The following is a 22,775-nucleotide window of genomic DNA, read 5'->3' as shown; positions in this document are numbered from 1 at the left end:
GTGAACTGCCATTGGCCTTTTCCACAGGTCTGCTCCTCTTTCCAGATGGGGCCTACGCAAGGCTACAACAGCCAGTTCATGAACCAGCCAGGGCCCCGTGGGCCCCCGTCCATGGCTGGAGGCATGAACCCGGCTGGTATGGGTGGTGGCATGAATAGCTCCAACATGAGTGGCCCTCCAATGGGTATGAACCAGCCCAGAGGCCCAGGGATGGGGCCCTTCAGTGGCCACGGCCAAAGGATGCCTCAGCAGAGTTACCCTGGACCCAGACCTCAGTCCATGCCTATGCAGGGCACCAAGAGGCCCTATCCAGGAGAGGTAAGACCACCAATGGTTCAAATAGACCTTGAGTAGATATTTTGTATTGGCTGTTTGTGTTTGTGAACCAACTGTTTTTTGTTTTTTTCCAACAGCCTAATTATGGAGGCCAGCAGTTTGGACCCAATGGCCAGTTTCCCAACCAGCAAGGGCAGTACCCTAACCCAAATGCTTCTAGAGCTCTTCCTTCACCCAATTACCCTGGGCAAAGGATGCCGGGACAACAGGGCTCAGGCCAGTATCCCCCTACTGGGGTAGCCATGGGCCAATATTATAAGGTAAATTCATATTGCTTGGTCTTTGCAGTGTTAGTAGACACAATTTTCTTGAGGAAATAGTGTAATTTGGCTGACACTTCTAAATATTAATAGCAGCTATCTTGTTTTCTTTATTTAAACTCTGTATGCTCTTTCCTGTTTCAGCAAGAGCCATTCAATGGTCAGAACAACAATTTCTCTGGAGGTGGTTATGGGTATAATCAAGGAAATGGGGTAGGTGGTTAAACTATTGCTTTATTTTCATACACAGATATGTGTAATCTCCCATTTGTACTATGTAATATGTACAGATTTGAGGTTTGTTTAGTGACTGCATTCAGTGATCATGTCTCTCTTTGACTAAAGCCTCCTCGGCAGGTGGTGAACTACCCACACTCGCCAGTTCCTGGGAACCCCACGCCACCCATGACCCCTGGAAGTAGTATACCTCCGTACCTGTCACCCAATCAGGATGTCAAGCCCCCATTTCCTCCAGACTTGAAGCCAAACATGACGCCTCTGCCTCCACCTCCAAGTGAGTCACGCAAAGAAATCCCACACCACGACCGTTTCATTGTACTGATCTCCGCTCTGTCCGTATTACAAACTCCGTCACAGTCAATCAGAATAAATCCCTGAGAATCTTTTGATCCACCACCTGCAGCTGAGTGGGAAAAAAAAGTCCCATCGCACATTTATCTGAGATTCATGCATTTTTCACGTCCACTCACATCTCATTCATAATATATGTGCTTCGGTGGGAAAGGGTGAATCTAGGTGAAGGGAAAGCCAAACTTGAAAGCCTCTTACACATTGATACTATGGTCTACATGTGTAGACTGTTAATCCATCTAATCTCTAAAATTTGTTCCCATAGCCAACGAGGAGCTTCGTCTGACGTTCCCTGTGAGAGATGGAGTTGTGCTGGAGCCCTTCAGATTAGAGCACAACCTGGCTGTCAGTAACCACGTCTTCCATCTGCGCCCCTCCGTCCACCAGACGCTCATGTGGAGGTGTGCATGTTACTACTATAAACTGCAATTGCTCTTGACAATGAAATCCTTCATATTTAATTATATTTCTGTCATTATTTACACACACTGTGTGTGACATGACAAGCAGTGTGCACATTCTGCAAGGCATCTCATTTTGTGTACCACAGAAAACAGTACGAGTTGGAATGTCATGAGGACTATTGCATTAAAACTAGAACCTTCTCCTCATGTCCTACAGATCTGATCTGGAGCTGCAGTTTAAATGCTATCATCATGAGGACCGGCAAATGAACACCAATTGGCCCGCATCCGTCCAAGTCAGCGTCAACGCCACCCCCCTCACTATTGAGAGGGGCGAAAATAAGACATCCCACAAACCCCTGCACCTAAAGCACGTGTGTCAGCCAGGGAGAAACACCATCCAGATTACAGTCACAGCCTGCTGTTGTGTGAGTATTCCTCTGCTGTCTTTCAATAATGTATAGTCTTTCATTTAGCGGCCATGTCAAAGAGCTGTTATACAGCATGTGATATGAAATCAGATAACACTGATTTGAAGCAGCTTCTGTTCTCTGCCTTCCTACTACATTTGCTGGTATCAGTTTTATGCTTTCCTGTCTGAAAACGGAACGGTACAGATACTGTATCATGTAAAAGATATTCTGATGTGGAGATGCTTGCTAGCGGGTTGTTATATGTTTGGTCTTGTTGCAGTCGCACTTGTTCGTGCTGCAGCTGGTCCATAGGCCATCGGTGAGATCGGTACTGCAGGGACTTCTGAAGAAGAGGCTCCTTCCTGCGGAACACTGCATTACCAAAAGTTAGTAGATGCTGGATTCTTTGGAATCTGTGCATGTCACTCTGTATTATCATCTTCATCAATCCCTAATCTTTGCAATGTCTCTTTGTCTGTTTTCCTGCAGTTAAAAGAAACTTCAGTAGCGTAGCAGCGTCCTCTGGGAATGCCACACTAAATGGAGAGGATGGAGTAGAGCAGACAGCCATCAAAGTGTCCCTCAAGTGTCCAATCACATTCCGAAGGATCCAGCTCCCTGCTAGGGGACATGACTGCAAACACATCCAGGTAAGCATGGCTGAAGTGTGTATCTTATAAAAATACTGATTATGATAATGATATTTACTATTTCTCACTAATCTGCACTATGCAAATACATGTTTTTGGGGATTTCTCATATTACCAAAGCAAAACTTTGACAAATATCTGAATCAAAACAAATTGTGCAAATCTGTTATTTAGCATTGATTAAATTTAGATTTGTTTTCTTGTGCAGTGCTTTGACTTGGAGTCCTATCTGCAGCTGAACTGTGAGAGAGGAACGTGGAGATGTCCTGTATGCAAGTATGGGGCAAACCACACAAGAATTGTTTTGGGTAGCCAAATAAATGTGATGCGTTGTTCCTCTTAGCTCTTTGTTTTATATGTTTCTCTCTGTCCCCAGTAAAACAGCATTACTGGAAGGGCTGGAGGTGGATCAGTACATGTGGGGAATTCTCAATGCGATTCAAAAGTAAGTTTATTAATCAAACATTTGATCACGTGGTTTTTCAGTGTGAGTCCTGTGAAAATGCACCTGAGATATGACTGATAAATTAAAAACATCCTACTATTTGTATTCATTAATTTTGTTTCTTTCTTACAGTTCGGAGTTTGAAGAAGTCACCATCGACCCTACATGTGGTTGGAGGCCGGTGCCCATAAAGTCAGACATTCATATAAAGGAGGACCCAGATGGCCCTTTGGCCAAGCGTTTTAAAACCATGAGTCCCAGTCAAATGATCATGCCTAATGTGATGGATATGATCGCCCAGCTGGGTCCCGGCCCTTCACCCTACACCCCCCTCCCCCTTCAGCACGGAGGAAACAATGGTGAATATGGGGGCCACGGTAGAGGTCAGCACCTGATCAGGATCTCTGTTCTTTTCTTGCTCTCGGTCTCATAAAACAGTCCTTAGCATTTTACAAGCTTCATTGTTTAGGAACGCTTCATGTTTTCCCTTCAGTCGTAACAGTCAGAAGAACTTACGCCTGTGAGCTCTTACCAGGCTGGTTTGCCATCCAAGCTGTCTAAATCTCTCTAGCTCTTTGTCTCTGCGATTCTGAGGTAATCGCTGCTCACTGCTGTTTCTCTGTTTTGTGAATCAGGCAATAGTTACCAGGGCCATGGAAACTTTGACTTCTCCCACAGTAACTCTGGTGGAGGAGCTCCCATGAATGACTTCATGCATGGACCCCAGCTCTCACATCCGCCAGACATGCCCAACAGCCTCATGGGCCCTGACAAGCCTCTCACCCACGGCATGCCTGACTCGGTAAACCACTTTATATACCCCTTGTTTTGAGACATATTTGACTAGATTTTTTGTATTAAAAACTAGGAACAAATCACTCCGAGATAGAAACCCCTTTAAAAGTTTGATATTCACGAAAGGTCAAATGATACTACTAAAAATCTAAACAATTAAGACAGTAAGAAATTTATATTTTTTAAATGAATACAATAATTTATAGCCTAATTTTTTGACTTTTCTAAAAATGGTTTAAAGGCTGAAATGTGACGTTTATAAATTTGTTTTGTGAAAACCTGCATCTGAACTGTAAATTGTCTTTTTATGGTTTTATATGGTACCAGGCATTGCCCTACCCCACTCATATGGCATTCATTTTATTTGTGCAGGTCATTTATTTGAGCAGGTCATAAAAAGCCATACATTTTAATAAAAAAAAATTTAAATAGTGATATAAAATTGATATTTGTATTTTGAAAATGTTTTTTATTGATTTTTAGACTATTATCAAATTTTCTCCATCAAAAAAAAAAAAATCTTTTTTTTTTGTATCCGGTCTAGTTATATTAATTTCTAGCTACCAAAAACTGAAGAGTGCCTGCCCAAAGGTCTATCAGGGAGTTTGCAATTTTGCGAGCCCTGCTGTAGCTTCTCAGAGAGAATTTTATCATGCCTCAGCATGTTGAACTTTGTCTAAGAGGTTTGGTCCCTATTCATGCCTTTTAAAGCCTCATCACTGTAACTATCAAAGCATGTAGCAGATCCAGCAATAAATTAAGAAAATTACTGTCGAACTTTGCCTGCTGGCTTGCTATTAACATTATTACTTTTAATACTAACATGAGGTGTTTCAAAATAAGTCTCATATTTTACACCTGCTATATTGATTTCAAGCTCGAAAAATCTAAATGGCTCCAAAAGCTTGTAAATGAACCATTTTCCTCTTAGTATTAAGATCAAGTACACTTCAGGTTTGCGTAGACAAATTAGTTTAAATATATAGTTTTGCAAGTCATCTTAGTTTTATGAAGATGTATGTGCTCTGGAATCATCTGCATGGCACCTGTTTTGCTCTTTGTCTGTCTATGGCTACCACTCGAGCTCTCTCAGACGGAGTGCTCCACTTTATGCAGAGAAACTCATCGCTCCTCTCTCCTCCCTTCGCAGATGCCCCATCCTGTGAGCGCTGATCAATCCCATGCTTCCATGCAGCCAGGCATGCATGCATCCCCTCACCCCAACAGCCAGTCAGCTCAGCCATTGCATCACAGCGGCCCCCCATCCTCCCAGCCCCCACGCCAGCACCCACCCCCCCAGCAGCCAGGCCAAAACAGTCACCCACATGCTGACATGACCTTCAACCCTGCCGCCGACGGGCAGGCAGGTGGCCAGGGACCTGCAGACATGCCCGAGCCTTCGCTGGATGTGAGTATTCACACGGATGCTTGTTTGGGCTTCTTTCATTTCAAGAGCCACATGCTACTTACATTTCTTGCACAGTCATGTAAGCCTCTCGCTTTCCCCATGGTCCAAAGCTCTGAGTGTCCCAAAACATCCTGATTCAAGAAATATTCTATAAGCAACATTTGTTTGTCTTAAAACTTCTGTTTAAAGTTATATCCAGTTTTACAACTTATTGACAACTTAATGCCATGAACCCTAAAATATTATTGCCATAAACCCCGAAATAATTATTTTAAACATCTTTACAGCTCAAATAATAATCAAACAACTTACATTCAAGTAATACTACTTTGATCAATTTGATTTCCCTGCCATTTATAATATGATAAGCTTCACGTTCTTTTAAGTCCTCCAGAAATTGTCTCCATTTACTTCTATTCTCATCCTCATTGTAACCTTTTTTTATGCCACAAAAAGCTGTTGACTGAGATTAACATGTATTGAGCTATATAATATTTATATATTTCAAGATATATTCCCATTATTTTTAAGGTTCTTAAAGATCGTTTGCGAGATTGTATCGTAACTGTATCTGTCTGTCGCTCTCTGCAGCTTCTGCCAGAACTGGCGAACCCGGACGAGTTGCTGTCATACTTAGACCCTCCTGACCTCCCAAGCAGCAGCAACGATGATCTGCTTTCCCTTTTTGAGAACAACTGACTTCCTTCAGGCGGCCTTTAGGAGAGAGGCCCTCATTTGTTTGGCTGTCAGGAATTGAGAGGCATATGAAGACTGACTCTGTACTTTGCAAACAGGAAACAGCCATCCTTTTGCCTCTTCCTCGTGTAAATATCTCACTCTTTTACAAGCAACCTTTTCCACACATATATGGCAGCCATGTTGGTTCGCACTAAAGTGATATCTTTCAATACTAATGGAAATACATGTGCAGCTATTATCAGTTCATATGAATACGTCACACAGAACTGTGTGTGTGCTCACTAGGAAAGTATTGTAGCATTTTTAATTCAGATTTTTTTTCCTTTTGTGAAAAGAAGACCTGAATAGAAAATATATATATATAAATATATATATTTCTTCCTGTACTGGCCTCTGTGTGTCCGCAATCTCTTGAAGGTTTGTTCTTCCAAACTCTACCACCACTTCCCAAGAGGCTTCCCAAGTCCTCGTCTGCTGGATGTCCACACTGTTTGTCAGTCCATCTCCCTCGGAAAAGCACAAGAGAATGCGTCAGACTGCACCTGGAAGCCTGTTAAAGAGAGGACAAATGAAAAAAAAAGCTCATCTCGTAATCACCAGAATGATCTAACCCTCCCATCCCAGAGACTAACGATGGGAGTTTTGCGAAAGTTCTCCAAACACTCCCAAACTCTCACGCCACAGGACACAAGAAGGTGTTCTGTTCTAGTACACCACCACGCAGCTTTGCACCTCATTTTGTAATGTGATTTCATGTGTCCAGCACCTTCAGACGTATGCATCATGTTCTAAACAAATGCTAGAGGCCATCACGGCGTGCATTCTTTTCCTTCTCGAGACAGAATCGCAAACATTTCAGCACTCTACCCATGATATTGTGCAACAGACTGTTCCTCCTCCTGCAACGATCTGTGGATTCTCCACACCAGCGGTCACAGAGCAAGAAGAAAGCAATTCACGTTTCAAAGGGAAGTCAGTCTTGTGTCATCGGTCTTCTCTGTGAGTTCTCTTCATGCGTGAGGCAATTGATGTTCATACCCCTCTTCTGACAAACTGCACACAATGTGGAAACATTCATCGTTCCCATTCGCCCCTTATTTTAGTGATACGGTTTCTTTTCTTTTTTTCAACCATTTCTTCTGTTTTGTTTTAATTCAGCCTTTTTATTCATGAATTTTCATGTTTAAGTTTTATTTTATAATGCACATTATATTGTTCATATAATGGTAAGTATTTGTTTTTTTCATGTTGTTACAATTGTACAAAAATCTGTACATTTATCACATGATGTCCATGGATTACCAAAGTTATGCACCCTGATTTGAGAAGGTGGCCCAAATCGATTTTGACAAGCCCTTAAGTTGTTCCCTGTAGAATTTGATCACGTGTAACGTCTCACATTCAGCATTTTGTTTACATGTAAAATCATAGTAATTACAGAGCAAACAATGAAGAAAGTGTTTTTTTTAGAATATGTTCTCTATTTATAGATTTTTCCTTTTTAATTCAGTTATATAATTCAACTATATATTATCTCAATACCCATCAGTGCATTCAATTCTTACAGAAACTGTACATTTCAGTAAAAATTCAGTAAAACTTTTATATCAGCAGCTCACTGAAGGCTAACAACGTCCATGTGTACAAGACTGATTTTCTCAAAGAAAAAACGCATTTTCTGGATTTTTTTTTTTTTTTAAGTCAAAATGGCCAAATCTAATAATTGTCCATATTTATATTTGTAACAACATTTCCATGATACTGATGTTACTTAAAGACTGTTGAAGGCTGACATCACCGTTTGAAACATGTTTCCATTTTAAGTTATTTTTTTGCAATAATAGTTTTTAGTTTGCCTGTTTTTTTTTTTTTTCTTCTGTTCTTCTTGGTGTAGATTTATGTACAAAAATGTTTGTTGTTGACAATTTAAATACTAAGAACTCCAACAGGAAAATGTGGTTTCAAGTTCTATAGCGTTTGTCTGTAGGTCACTTGTATATCCTTTTTCAAAGATGCACTGCCGCATTTCCGTTCCCACTTTGTAGACACAAATAGGCATAAACTGAACTTAAAGACTCCTGAAGATGTTGTCTGTGAGCTGTCACATGCTATTGATGTACAGTCATTGAAGAGACACAGTGGGTGCTGAGGCAGGAACAGAAAGGTTTAAATGAAATAGATGGTGTGTTCATTACCCAGCCACAGGGTGAGGGTTCAGTGCGGGTCGAAGGAAAAAGGGTGAAGGGACACATTAGGGATGCATGTACATATGTAAATGATAAATAGAGACACGTTAACAGAAATGTATTCATTTTCCCCAGGGGAATGTGCATTGTGTATTTAGAAATTGTAAAGCTTGCATCCTCCCATCAGAATCTAAATTGGGTAAAATGAATCTGTGTTTGTTAGCGTCTGTGGAACCTCTAAGCATTTGTTCACTTTTGTAAAATATTCATCCCACATGACTGAGGAATTTGGGGAGAGGATAAAAAGAGACACATTTGTTTTACATTTGTGTAATATTTAGCTTATGTGTATTGCTCCATTTTCTTGTGTACTTAATAAGGTGCTACAGAAGATAATGAAGAAAATCCTGGGGAAATAATTTGGACAATAGGGACACGGGGCCAGGGGCGGTTCCAAAAGATTGTAACCAAAATTCAGAGTTTGTACAATTTTGATATCATGATCAGGAAAATTAAAAACATAAATGAGGTACAATCTGAGGTGATTGGCACCAAACCTTGCAGTTGTCTTTTGCTTGTACATTCTGTTGTACAATCATTTCATATTCTAAACCGGTCAGAGAGAGAGAAAAAAAAACGACAACAAAAAACTAATTGTGATTTTTAGTCTTGCAAAACTGTATGTAGTTAGATGCTGTGACATCCTAATATTTATCTAATAAATATGTATTCAGATGAAACAACCTTGTGCTTCTGATGTTTCAATTGGTAAAAATGCATAGTTGTGAGAATCTGTTGTGAAAGCTGCAGGCTTTACAGGTTTCTGCAAGAAAACAACCACAAAGAAATAAAGCAGAAATGGTTTGTAACCACTGGGAGGCAGATGTTTCCTTATGGGTTTTATATATATATATATATATATATATATATATATATATATATATATATATATATATATATATATATAGCTTTAAATAGGATTTTTATCCTATCAAATTTTTGATGCACTGAAATGCACATAATGCTTGTTACCAATTACAATATCACAAAAAATACTAGCCTAACTGAAAGAAGAAAAATTATATTGAATAAAGTAAATGTACAAATAGATTAAAAAGTCTTTACTGTATAAATTCAATCCATTCGGATTTATTTTACAAAAGTGATTCGGTCAAGGACAGTGATTTTCTTTCTGATGTTTGATTTATGTTATTGACACAAAGGGCAACAGCAGCTATATTAGAAAAATAGTTCACCCAAAAATTAAAATTATGTTGTTGTTCTAAACTTGTATGAGTTTCCTTCTGCTTTTGAATGCAAAATAATGTTTTTAACCAAACAGTTGCTGGGCCCTCATAGTATGAAAAAATGTCTATAGTATGAAAAAAATACACTTTTAGAGTCAGTGGGGGCCAGACACTTTCTGATCACAAACATTATTCAGAATGTCTTATTTTATGTTGAGAAGAACAAAGAAATGAATACAGGTCTAGAACAACCTGAGGGTGAGTAAAAGATGACAGTGTTTTCATTTTGAGGTGAACTATCCCTTTAAGATCTCATATTTTAAATGACTATGCAACTGATAGCCAGTCAATCAAGTCCACAGCCAATCACGGCCCGCCTCCTCGTTCGGGCCACGGCTTCAGGTTTTCCACAAAAATAAAACAATCACATTTATTTTTATATTTTACTATTTAGTTGACTGTTGGGAATGCGACAGTATGGAAAACGGAGTTTCAGTATAATGTTCTTATCTCTTATTATCAACCAATCACGGCTGATAATACATTACTTTTTTACATTTTCATACTTTTTTTTTTTACCTTTTTCTCTTCTCTTGTTAACGAAACCTGAACACGAACAGAATAATCTCCTTCAAAAAGATATGTCAGAAATTGTAATGTTATAATAGTGTGCTGTTTAGAAAATTTAGCCAGAGTTTTTTAAAGACCGGAAAGTAGTGAAAGGGAGATTAAGTAACGTAGACTAAACGATCGATACAGTGTATGCAAATCAATGAGAACATACATAAATCATATGGTAATAACGTGGATATTTTACTTATTAGATTTGAATATTGATGACCACGAGAAGCTTAAAAGGTAATTGAACTGAACTGAATAAGCAATCATCAATTTGAATTATTATCATTATTATTTCGACCCACCAGACCACTGGTGTCGCTGTTGATTTTAACTTGACTCACTTATAGTGCTATGATGGTCTCGACCATAGAAGAACATGTCACGCGCTGTGTGAGTGTGTACAATAGCGTACGCTAGTTATAACCTTGATCGCTGATTTTCATATGTTTTCGTTGATGAGTTTTCAACCCTACAGCAAGAATGTTACAGATGAAAAATCGCTTGAAATATTGCTCCGTGGCAGTGGCTGCGAACAGACTGGTTTCAGGACCGCTGAAGAACCCTGTTGTTTTTCTGGAGATTGCAGCTGACGGCGAGTTCATCGGAAGAATCATTGTTGAGGCAAGTCATGAGTTATTTAAGCTGAATGCCACAGTGTTTTGTAATGCAATTTAAATGCATTAATCAGAGACTGTCACGATGAAAAAGCGAGGAAAATAAACCGTTCTTTTTCATGCAGTTTTAATAAATAGTGATATTTATTATTATTGACGATGATTGTAATATAATAATAGTAATACCTTATAAGCAACAACAACAACAATAATAATACATTTGTATAATAATAATAATTACAATTATATTATTAATATTCATTATTCAAAAGATTTCACTTATTTTATTTGCAGCTTTATGCTGACGTCGTACCCAAAACAGCGGGTAAGTAATCTATAGGTTTCATAAAAATAATTTTTAAAAATCATGTATAATATAAATATAATGGTAACACTTTACAATACGGTTCCATTAGTTAATGTTAGTTAATATATTAACTAAACTGAACGAACCATGGACAGTACATTTATTGCAGTATTTATTCATCTTTGTTAATGTTAACAAAGTAGTTAACTAATGAGCATTATTGTAAAGTTTTATCAATACAAAATTTATTGTACTATTTTCATTACAAACATATTAAAATGTACACTAAAGATACACAATGTACAATACATGATTTTTAAAAAATCTAAGTAAATTTCATAGTTTTATACAGTTCGGTTTTCATGGTTCTTGTCTTTCAGCAAATTTCCGGGCCCTTTGTACAGGAGAGCATGGCTTTGGATATAAAGGCTCAGCATTCTACAGGATCATCCCTCATTTCATGTGTCAGGTAAACTATTAGTGCTACTGTTAACTTCTGCCCTTTAGCATTACCATGTCTATTTATTTATTACATCAAATGTCATATTATCTCTTTAGTGTTTATTTATTGGTTATGAGTTATATGTTTTGGTCCTTAAGTCATCTAATGATTTATGTTTTGCTGACAGGGTGGAGATTTCACTCATCATAATGGCACTGGTGGAAAATCTATTTATGGAAAGAAATTCAATGATGAGAATTTCAAGCTGAAACACAATGGACCAGGTGATGTCACTCATGTTACTGTACCATACTTACCATGAACTGGCACGAAAAAACTGAGTTAACACCTTCGCATTCCTGTAAAATTTGCCTAAAACATCTAAAGATCATTCCCATCCATCTGTTTCTTTTTTATATAATAAGCAGAAATATTAAGCATTTTACACGAGTCAGGATTTTTTTTAAAGAATCTGTAAAATGATGTAAACATGGCAAAAAGTGTTAGCAATAACAGAGCTGATGGTTCTGTAGTCACGTTGGTAGCTGGCGACATAATTATTCCAAATATATATATATATATATATATATATATATATATATATATATATATATATATATATATATATATATATATATATATATATATATATATATATATATATACATACATATATATATATATATATACACACATATACACACATATACATACATATACATATATATATATATATATATATATATATATATATATATAAAAACAAACAATGGAAACTTTGTCAGTGGAGGACAATCAATTTCTGTGGAAATCCATAGTACCTTTCTGCATGTGACTAGACATGGTATCTACTCAGTTCCTCTGGGATCTGATTCAGCTCAATTTCATCATTACAAGCCTGTTAAAACTCAATTTACGGTTGCAATTTATTTTACAGTACGTGTACTAACATGTACTTATAGTGTACTTACAGTGTATTTATCTAAGAAAGTTCTGGTAATAAAAAGTAACTACATGGGTTAGGGTTAGGTTTAGGTTTAGGGGTAGGTTCAGGGATAGTACCTAGTTATTACATAGTTATTGTAATTACTATAATAAGTACATAGTATGTACATGAGGAACAGGACTGTAAAATAAAGTGCTACCCAATTTACATTCATTTGTATAGCACTTTTCATAATACAAATATTTGCTAAGCAGCTTCACAGAAAATTAGTTTCTATATTATATTTAGTAGTAGCTTATCAGTGGTGACTGTGTCAAGGTGATGTCCTTATGGCAGAAATGTACAGTAAAAATCATGCAGTTAGTTAATGAGATGTATTCAAACAAACAATGAACACTATTAACAGCAATGATTATATGTTGCAATCAAACTTATAGCAAAATCTGGTAATTTTGTATGTTGGTTCAGGGTTGTCATCATCTGAGGTCCTCTGAGGGGTTGGCATCATCTCTACTCAGGTGTTCGGTCATCTCAGATCTTTGTAATGGTTGGATTCATACTGAAGCGTATGTAATTCCTAGCTACCTCGGGATGCCCATCCCATGGCAGAAACAGAGGGAAATACAGAAAATTAGCGTAGCTGCTGTTCAGACCAAGCTAAAAAAAATGTATTTGTTCTAACCAAACAAATACAAGATTATGATATAAATGATGTGAATGCCTGGCTAAAGAGATGCGTCTTTAATCTGATTTAAACTGAGAAAGTGTGTCTGAACCCCAAACATTATCAGGAAGAAAATAGAACATTGCTGTCCTAGTTACTACCAAAAGTCCAGAATTTTGTGACTTTATGGAGCGTGATGGATTGTAGCATGATAGAAGACAAGTTCAGGAGCTAAACCATTTAGGGTCTTATAAGTAGTAATATTTTGTAACCGATATGGAACTTGGGGTAATATGATCATATTTTCTTGACCTAGTAAAAACTCTGGCATATTTCATAGTTTGGCCATTTTTTTCTAAGATGGAAGAATGTTTTTGTAACATGTGAAATATGATTATTAAAATACAAGTTGCTGCCTAATATAACACCCAATTTTTTTTTTTTTTTACTGTAGAGGAAGTAATCTAAGAGATTCTGTGTACTGTTTTTTGGTCCGTTAAGTAATATCTCTGTCTTATCTGAATTTGATAGGAGAAAATTATTGGTCATCCAATCTATTAAATTTTATTTTAACACACTCTGTTAGCTTAGATAATTTAGAAGTTTCATCTGGTCTTGTTGAAATATATAGTTGAGTATCATCTGCATAACAATGGAAACTAATCCCGTATTTTCTAATAATATTACCAAGGGGCAACATTTATATTTAAAATAGCAGAGGGCTTGAGACAGAACCTTGCGGCACTCCCTACTTTACTTGCTTAAATTGAGATGATTCCCCGTTTAAATAAACAAAGTGATAATGGTCGGACAAATAGGATCTAAATCATCTTAAAGCCTTCTCTTGAATACCTGTATAGTTTTGTAATTGATCTATGAGTATTTCATGATATATAACAGGGGTAGTGAACTCAGGTCCTGGAGAGCCCCTCCTCTGTAGAGTTCAGCTTCAACACTAATTAAAACTCACTTGCCTGTAGCTTCCTAGTAACCATTCAGACCTTGATTCACTTGTTCAGTTGTGTTCGATTAAGGTTGAATCAAAACTCTGCAGAGCTGCGGCTCTCCAGGGCCGACATTCGCCAGCTCTGATCTGTAGTGTCGGACGCAGCACTGAGATCAAGTACAAATAGTAATGAAATTGATATGCAGCCTTGGTGTGACGCAAGAAGAAAGTCATTTGTAATTTTAACAAGTGCAGTTTCTGTGATATGATGGGGCCTGAAACCTGACTGAAAATCTTTATAGATATCTTTATTTATTTATTTATTTTGCAGGAAGGAGCACAGTTCTTTTTCTAAAGTTTTAGGCATAAACAGAAGATTTGAAATGGGTCAGTTATTTGCCAGTTCATTTGGATCTAGGTGTGGTTTCTTAATAACTGCCACCTTGAAGGGTTTCGCACATCACCTACTGTAGAGATAATGAGTTCATAATGTTTGTTTCTTCTGCTACAGGTAACAACTTTTTCAGTAATTTAGTGGGTACAGGATCAAATAAATATGTGAATTTTGAATTATACATCATCTGAAAGCTGAATAAATAAGCTTTCCACTGATGTATGGTTCATTAGGATCGGACAATATTTGGCTGAGATACAACTATTTGAATATCTGTAATCTGAGGGTGCAATAAAATCTAAATACTGAGGAAAATTGCCTTTGAATTTGTCCAAATTAATTCCTAGCAATGCTTCTACTAATCAAAAATTAGTAGTATTAAGATTTGATATATTTACAGTAGGAAATGTAGTAAAATATATTCATGGAACATGATCTTTACTTAATATCGTAATGATTTTTGGAATAAAAGAAAAATAACTAATTTTGACCCACAATGTTTTTATTTTATTTTTTTTGGCTATTGCAAAAAATATACTCCAGTGCCTTAAGACGTTGCAATGAATGAAGCTGAATTATTATTTTTTTTGCAAAAACTGCACTAGTTTACAGCCACAAGGTGGTAGTAAGGCTCCCTCGTTAGCAGAAAGTGCTTTTGTAATCTTCAAACAAATGACCTACTTTTTAAGCAAGTCAGAGCCAGCCTATCCTAGTGCATTTTTGGTGCCAGGGGGATCCTAGACCAGCAAACCCTCTTTATAGATTAATATGGGCAAATAGTGTTGGGTTGTGTAATATATGACTGGATGTAATTGTAGTAGAGAGCCGTAACTTACCCAACCCAGATGTTGTCTTCCATCCAGTACCCCCTGCTTCTTTTCAAACTTTTGTTTTTTGCTTTTTGTTTTGTTATTGTGGAACTGTTGATTGTTAGATTTTCCCTGACTCACTATATCGTTAAATTATTAAAAGTGCCAAATTTGCCTATAAAAAGGAGGTGATCTGATTTTCTCTCTGTCTCTTTCTCCTAAAGGTGTTCTGTCTATGGCAAACTCTGGACCAAACACAAATGGGTCCCAGTTTTTCATCTGCACTGCAAAAACAGAATGGTACGATGGTGGAAAGGTTATTGGTTTAATTATTTCCCATCCCAAGTGTTAGAATTTTTTTTACGGAATTGATGTTCCTGTCATTCTCTTTCAGGCTTGATGGCAAACACGTTGTTTTTGGGCAGGTCAAAGAGGGAATGCAGACGGTCTCTTTAATGGAGTCCTGTGGCCTACATGGTGGAGGAACTGTAAAGAAGATCATCATCACAGACTGTGGAGAACTCAAGTAACAAAGAATGTGTATTCATTTCAATGTGATCAAACGTTCTCACAACAAAAATGCTTATTCATGTAAAGTAAATTATATTTTTTTTTTTTTTTTTTTTTTACATTTATGTTACCTAAGTACCTATTGCCATTTTAATGTGTCTGTCTGTGGATTCATTAAGGTGTTTTATGCTTACTAGGTAAGCAAATGATTCAGTATTTATGGTGATTACTTACCCCTACACAACAAATCTTGCTTATAGGTCAAATGTCCTGGGCCATAAGGAAATTTATACTGTTAAAATACTTTTTTTTTTTTTTTTTTATTAGAATAAAAGCTAAACGGAGATTGTTTACTTTCTAAGAACCATGCCAAAGAAACCCCAGGAGGTTTTTTTTTTAATAAATAAATTACACATGAAACTGGTTTTGACATATGGAATTTCTTCTAGGATATTTGCATCCTGTGCCCCTTTTTTTTTTTTTTTTTTTTTATGACTCAAGGCTGTTTTCCAGATGAGGGCCGGCTACAACTGCAGCAGTATATCTAGTTGCTTGGCATGCTTTTTAAATCTTCCTGAGAATGATCCCATTCTTTTTTAGTCTATCCAGTGACCAGATTTCCTGTCCACCTAAAGCAGGATATGACATCCTGTTTGGCTATGAAGATTCTCCACCTCCAAACGTTAAACTTTCAGCAAGAATCTTCTGAACATGTTTATACAATAGTTGTGTAGACAGTTGGGAATACGTGTTTGTCAAATGTATTCCATTATAACTGCAGCCAGCTGACACACACATACTCTGAAATGAAAATGAGCAGTCCGTTTTAGACGGTGTGTAGGTGTAGCTTATCACAGTAATGCCTTATGAAAGTAAATTATGAACCTTTGTGGAAAACAGTGCTCTTTCCTAAATGAAACCATATGGTGTCTGAACTCACAACTGGTTTGTTTGACTTCTCCGATTGCAATGTTGCTATAGAGACTTTCTCATTCCCATTCTGGTTAAGTCTGCATTGTTGCAGCAAACTTGATATCATTTGGGCCTCCACCCTCTAGTGAAGTTTAAGAGATCTGGAATGTGTAGACCAATTACTTAAAGCTGGCTTCAAGAGGAAAGCCAGAGTCATTGCCAAGTCCTAATGTTCACGTACAGTTCTCATGTGTTTACAATCATTACAAGTAATTATGTCGAGTTAAAAAACACACATCTGTGTCTTCAAACATGTGCTGTTGCAAAGACGAGGTGAACGCTGAACTAAAAGAAACGCTCTTTGGGCTATTCGACTGTAAATGAATGGGATGTCAGAATGACAACTGTTCCCCAAGGCTTTAGACTATGGTTTTCAATTACACAAGCATCATTCCCAAGGACCATTTCTAAATAATTAATCAGTCCGTACTGCCTTCAGCATGACTGATTTAAAATGGACACAATTTCCCCACACCCAGACACGGGCCAAAGAACATGTTGAAATCCACAAACAAGCTGTACGTATACTTGGCACAGATTGTACAGATATATATATCATTCAGTGCTATTGCAAAAAACAAAAAGAAACAGTCATGATTCACTTAGTCAATGTTTTAATTGAACAAACTCCTAAAAGCACAGTCTTCAGTTTTCCTAACTAACAAATAAGGCACATATCGGAATGCCGTTTCATGGACACAGAGCAACAGATTTCATCTCGTCTCACAGTCTAGCAGATTCCCTCATAAACACTTTCTGTTGCTTGGTCCACTCCAATATGATGACAAATATTTTACAGACATTACAAACATGAGGGTTAAATCAGTACATTCAGGAAATCTATTAATGGAAAATACTAGGAGTAAATAGAGGCATTTATTTATGACTAGAAATTAGAGAGGTGTATTCTACAAAATATCTCTTGGCAAGAATTAAACGTATTAATATTAAATAAGAATACATTGCACAAATGATGAATCTGAATCATAAAAAAAAAAAAAAAAAGCATGCACATGCAAACTTCAATCCCAAAGACATTTGAAAAATAGTCCGATTATTTTCCATTTTTACATATGAAGAAAAATATTTCACCATAATTCCTGGACTTGGCAGTAACTGGAGACGGCTAACTAGAGCTCACAGTTTCATACAGTATGGGCTTGATTCACGAACACATTTTGACCAAGTAAAAGGTCTGTACGTGCAATTCATTGTTATGGTCAATGACTGGAGTTAGTCATGTCTTTTTGCCACTGTTTTGCATCAATAAAACACCTCAGTAAAAAAGCCCTATGACTTACAGTATGAGTCAGTCTCTGTTGTGATAAAAAACGCTGTGACGTTAGAAGGTTTCCTATACATGCAAATCAAAACATAGATGCTGTATAGCAGACACACAAAGATTAAACAACATTGAAGCACATGAATGCTCCTAACAGGTAAGGTTACTATATACCAATAACATCCAGAATAAAAAAAACAAAACTAAACAAATAAATGGCTTGTAAGGGCATAATCATTATGTACCAACTTTTGAATAATATTCTATGTAGTCATCAATATTTTCTTCATAGAGTAGCTTCGGCTGCATCTTTTATACAAAAAAAACAAAAACAAAACAAAACTGAATTGTAAAAAAAAAAAAAAAGACCAGAATCCTTCCATAAATATTTCTGTAGAATATAACCAAAGATTATCGTAAAACATCAAAGGAAAGGATAAAACGAACAGCTCTTTTGCATCTCAGCATTTTGCCCTTTTTCACATACAAAGTTTTAATATTGCATCATAACATTTTGAAATTGCTAACTTGATAATAATGGTAATCGAATATATACACAAAACACATACTAGTATCTTTGTAAGGGAAAACAACAAAATCATATCTGGATATCAAACTGCTCCAAAATCTAAATTATCTATATTGTTTCCAAAATACACATAACTTTAATAGAAAATAACAAGTTTATACTGAAAGTGAGCTATAAAAGTCAAGTATATGTATTTCAAGACAAAAACACATGCGGATAAAGCACTTTGTATAATGTTAAATGCATGTACACTGTCAATACCACAAGCTCTGTCTTTCATTCAATATAGAAGAAATCAAGGCAAGCTCAGTTATGTAAATCTGCCTTCAACATTTACAAAACTCAGGGCTGTTATCGTTTAGTCATATACGTAGTGCAATGCAAGTATTTTGCTATAATAAAGCAAATTGTAATAACAAGACCTCGATCTAGTGGTGCATCTGTTAAAGTGTACAGAACTTGAATTGATCCCAAAGATGCATGGAAATCACCTTGTAGACTACCAGCTATGGGTGATAAGCAAGGATTATGATGAATCCACAGTAATCATTTATTTTACTGGTTATTTTCATTACGCCATTCATTACGATGTTTATCAAAAGCAAAGTAATTCATTCCAACCTAAATGAAGCCTGAAGAAAATCTTGGCATGTAAGAATGTACGCACAGCAAAGCCATTAGCAACTCCAGAAAAACACAGTTACTAAGAAATAAAGGGTCTCAGAAAAAAAATGACGACGTCCAAAGAACAAAGAAGTGACTCACAGAAACAGCCTTGCTTTTTATTTAACAGTTATCTAATGATCGACTCCCTGGCAGTTTATAGTCCTTGAATTTCCCATCAGAAACTCCAACCCATTTTTGTAACTAAAGTAAAATTAGCTGGTTAACATTTTCAGACATCTAATCAACTTATATTCAACAGACAATTTGTTGACTCCAAAGATAATTAAAAGATTATATACATTGTATCTGCCATGTAAATGCATTTAACTTCTTATGTACATCTAGGTTTAACAACGCGATGATGCCATTTCTCACAGTATCTGTCTATGACTTCCCACTGGAACACGTAAAACTACAATTATTGTTCAGTGATCCTGGGTCACACTCAAATATGATCAATTAGTACTTTGTGTGAGCCATAACAAGAGGTAACAGCACATATGAGATCCTGTACACGCTTATTTCCATCCAAATATTAACACCCTCCCATCATAATGCTCTCAATAATAATTGTCTCCTGATCAGTCAAATGTACCCAAAGTGTTTTCTCATTACATCTCATAAAAACTCTTCAGCATTACATACTCTGTCCTTCTTTTCCTTTTACAACCATATATTTGTCCACTCAAATAGAAAATGCTTCCCAAAAATCACAGTTTAAACGGTGTAATTAATCAGGTGCGTTTGTAGATAACGCATAAATCTGTCGATATGGGTTAGGCAATAAAGATGTTTAAAATTAAGGATTAAAGTAATTCTGAAATATAATCAGAATGATTGTGTTAACAGTGGCAGTTTTTTTTTTTATTAAACATATTTTAGTGCAAGGGCCAAAATGAACACTTGATGTAATTAAAATGTTCTTCACAAACTGTTCTTCTGCGAACCCAAAATCGTTCTTTTAAGTCATTGCTGTGGAAAAAAAGCTCCTTTGGAACTTTTATTTTTAAGAGTGAAGGATGTGAATGACTCATTTCGAAGTTAAAAATGAATGTGTTGCATAATAGTGAAATTAATGACATTTTCTGGAGCAGTGTTTGTATAAGACACATGCACAGTATGTCATCGGAGATGTGTCATTAAAAGACACTCTTTATCCTGAGGCAAATATCTCAGTGAAGAACAGGCGTTATGTTTTTAAATGCTAGCATATGTACTGAAAAGCTCACATTTTGACCCCTGTAAAAAAAACACCTCATCTTTACATAGGTTTGTAAGACGTTTGAAGCAGTTCTCTGGCAACAATTGACAACATACGTAATCACATTTCAAAGGACGGTGACGATCATCCACACACTTCATTTGACTGCGCAGCAATGTAAAGGAACTGATGACTCTGCATTAGCTGCAATGGTTTTGCATAGTTTCCAACAACTCAGTTCAAATGTTATGGGTGCCTCCAGGGCTGCACTTAGCCAACTTGACAAAAATATCTCACATTTGGCAATTCAAAGCGTGCACGTGAAAGATATAAACTACCTGACGCACTAATCCGAAGCATTAGAAAGTTCTATTCTACAGTAGTTTCTAATGGCAAGAGGTGGGGTTAGACAATACCTGTCCAGATACAAACACAGACGAAATTATCCCAGTTTAGTTAATTCAATTGCACTGTGAAACGATATACAAACATAAATAAATATGTCACACAAAAGCTAGGGACGGAAAGTCCATTGTCCCTCTGTTAATTCACAGTTAATATGATGTGCTATTGACCCAAAAACTCTGCAAAGGCACACTGGGCCCTTGTTTGAGCAAACTAACATGACACCTTTAGTGCTTGGCACATCCTTATAGTTCACTTGGCAGGGAGAATGAAGGGAAAGTCTGTAAACACACAATCAGGAGACTCAATGGTGAGGTAATCCACTGCGTCCCGTACGGATAGAAATACTGTCCCAACCATATTCATTTTCCATTATACACAATAAATGCATCACATGCTGCTGATAGACAAAGCCATTACTAGTGTTAGAGATATTTACATGAATATTTTGGCACTTTTCACTTTTTCTTGGAGCATTCGGTAGGTTAAGCGATGGAAAAGGGTGGAGACGGCCTCGGGATCCTCCTTATTGCACACGGCGGCAGTAGTAGCCCAGGACTTTGCACTTCTCGCACAGATGCTGCGGGTGTTCCTTGCTCTGATCGGAAACATCCAGGCCGTCGGGTTTCTCTAGAGGACGCTGAGAGGAGCAGAACACGTGAATCACACTTTGAGCGCATGTCAGGTTACAACTGAAGATCTCTTTTAGCGCTTGGCTAGACTCTGGAGATATGGTTTTGGAGAAGAAGTATCAGGATGTCATAGGTCCAAGTCTCAAACCACAATGGACCAACTGCTGGGGTGTGTCAGAGATCTGTTTAGAATGGCTGTCAAGAGCCAATTCGTCCTTGTTGTGTTTGCAGTCACTGCCAGAAGTACATGTTTTGTTACTAAAACTTGTTTTTTTCTTGAATAATTTTGCATAGATTAATATACAAGAGGGTTCTGAGCAAGTTTACATGCCTACAGGATTTCATCACTCAAGACAGCAACCAGGGAGGGAAGACTCTATAGCAAAACTTTGTCTTGGACGTGACACAAAAGACACTGAGAATGTGCACGGGCCAAATCTTTTTGGCTGTTGATCACAATAATACTTTGGCGATTATTTGTTTTCCCACCCATTGCTTTTGGAAGATCGTTTTACAATCTTGTTATTTTTTTCCTGTACGTCTCAGTTGCGCTCCGTGAATTACGGAAAACCAGGTTACGATGGACCACTGATAGGAGAAAGCGCTGTAACTCGAGGGAGTGTTTGCTTGAAAGCCAAATGCTTTTGTGAATGATAATAAGAGGAAATGTCTAATACCTCTGTGAATTAATACATTTTCAACTGTAGACTGATGCTCTTAATAAGAAGAATGAATTCCTTGCAAAATCTTGAAAAAAAAAAAAAAAAGAAGCTCGGGAGGACTTTATATAATATCTCTGTTCCATGTCTGCTCTCATACTGTAAAGATGTCAGCAGTGTTCCCTGTGCATGTCGTTAAATATGAGAATGATAAAAGCAGGGACCTTCGGACGCCTGTTTCTCGAGCACATTCTGGTTCAGGCCTTGATATTTTATGCAGCAGTGTGGCATTGGCACAACTGAGATACTTTCACTTGATCGTCCATTGGGAGCGGCTGGAGGTATAAAATACCTTAATCTAAGGTATTGAGCGACTTCCATACTGCATGACTTGGAAGAATGATTTCCATTGTGAGAGAACAATAAAAACAGAAAATGTCATATGTTTGCTTGGGTTACAGGGAAAGAAGGCCAGCTGCAAACCCTTAAAGGCTTTTTGATGTATATTGCAGTGCGCTGCACATCTCACACGCTTACTGCAGGAAACATGTTAAGTAGGTGAGACTGAAAGCTAAAGAATTTGCTTGTCAGAAGGGTATTAACCATAATACTCTGTCCTGTGGAAGAGTTGGCTTTTTCAACATCTGGTCCGTTCAGTATGATGGCTGCTAATGCATTGTGCTTTTGAGGAAGAGAATTGCAATGAATGCTTCCCTTCCTAGAGGTGCGAAAACATATCCAT

The 22,775-nt window shown here is 37.1% G+C and overlaps 3 protein-coding genes across 7 annotated transcripts in view; 2 read left to right on the top strand and 1 right to left on the bottom strand.

Moving 5' to 3' along the window:
* LOC113112540 (zinc finger MIZ domain-containing protein 1-like) overlaps window positions 1-8,927 on the top strand; it is a 122,376-nt gene extending 113,449 nt beyond the window's left edge. For 4 of the 5 annotated variants that reach the window (XM_026278204.1, XM_026278203.1, XM_026278208.1 and 1 more), the window contains 14 exons: window positions 28-318; window positions 414-596; window positions 741-809; window positions 942-1,110; window positions 1,453-1,588; window positions 1,809-2,019; window positions 2,285-2,390; window positions 2,494-2,654; window positions 2,863-2,930; window positions 3,031-3,099; window positions 3,232-3,482; window positions 3,735-3,901; window positions 5,045-5,302; window positions 5,894-8,927. In XM_026278204.1, the coding sequence (XP_026133989.1) occupies window positions 28-318; window positions 414-596; window positions 741-809; window positions 942-1,110; window positions 1,453-1,588; window positions 1,809-2,019; window positions 2,285-2,390; window positions 2,494-2,654; window positions 2,863-2,930; window positions 3,031-3,099; window positions 3,232-3,482; window positions 3,735-3,901; window positions 5,045-5,302; window positions 5,894-6,001 (2,247 nt within the window). In that variant the 3' untranslated portion in view covers window positions 6,002-8,927. The remainder of the gene's footprint in view (window positions 1-27; window positions 319-413; window positions 597-740; window positions 810-941; window positions 1,111-1,452; window positions 1,589-1,808; window positions 2,020-2,284; window positions 2,391-2,493; window positions 2,655-2,862; window positions 2,931-3,030; window positions 3,100-3,231; window positions 3,483-3,734; window positions 3,902-5,044; window positions 5,303-5,893) is intronic. The other variant, XM_026278206.1, reaches the window with a different exon arrangement.
* Window positions 8,928-10,403: 1,476 nt separating this feature from the next.
* Window positions 10,404-17,948, top strand: LOC113112539 (peptidyl-prolyl cis-trans isomerase A-like). Its single transcript, XM_026278202.1, has 6 exons — window positions 10,404-10,676; window positions 10,964-10,994; window positions 11,357-11,445; window positions 11,606-11,702; window positions 15,402-15,477; window positions 15,572-17,948. The coding sequence occupies exons 1-6, from the start codon at window positions 10,536-10,538 to the stop codon at window positions 15,705-15,707; spliced, it is 570 nt and encodes a 189-aa protein (XP_026133987.1). The 5' UTR covers window positions 10,404-10,535; the 3' UTR covers window positions 15,708-17,948.
* Window positions 17,261-22,775, bottom strand: part of LOC113112537 (zinc finger, CCHC domain containing 24) — a 32,429-nt gene continuing 26,914 nt past the window's right edge. The window contains exon 4 of the mRNA XM_026278201.1: window positions 17,261-21,382. Within this exon, the coding sequence (XP_026133986.1) occupies window positions 21,269-21,382 (114 nt within the window). The 3' untranslated portion in view covers window positions 17,261-21,268. The remainder of the gene's footprint in view (window positions 21,383-22,775) is intronic.

Source organism: Carassius auratus, chromosome 13 (assembly GCF_003368295.1).
Source record: "Carassius auratus strain Wakin chromosome 13, ASM336829v1, whole genome shotgun sequence".
In the NCBI taxonomy this organism is placed as follows: Eukaryota; Metazoa; Chordata; class Actinopteri; order Cypriniformes; family Cyprinidae; genus Carassius; species Carassius auratus.
This window is presented reverse-complemented; position numbering and strand designations above follow the sequence as displayed.

What these genes read in the sequence shown, in the direction of transcription:
- LOC113112539 (XM_026278202.1), top strand. Translation starts at nt 10,536, where the DNA reads ATGTTACAGATGAAAAATCGCTTGAAATATTGCTCCGTGGCAGTGGCT. An exon ending in GCTGAAACACAATGGACCAG is followed by an intron (nt 11,703 to 15,401) that starts GTGATGTCACTC and finishes TTTCTCCTAAAG; the next exon opens with GTGTTCTGTCTATGGCAAAC. An exon ending in TGCACTGCAAAAACAGAATG is followed by an intron (nt 15,478 to 15,571) that starts GTACGATGGTGG and finishes ATTCTCTTTCAG; the next exon opens with GCTTGATGGCAAACACGTTG.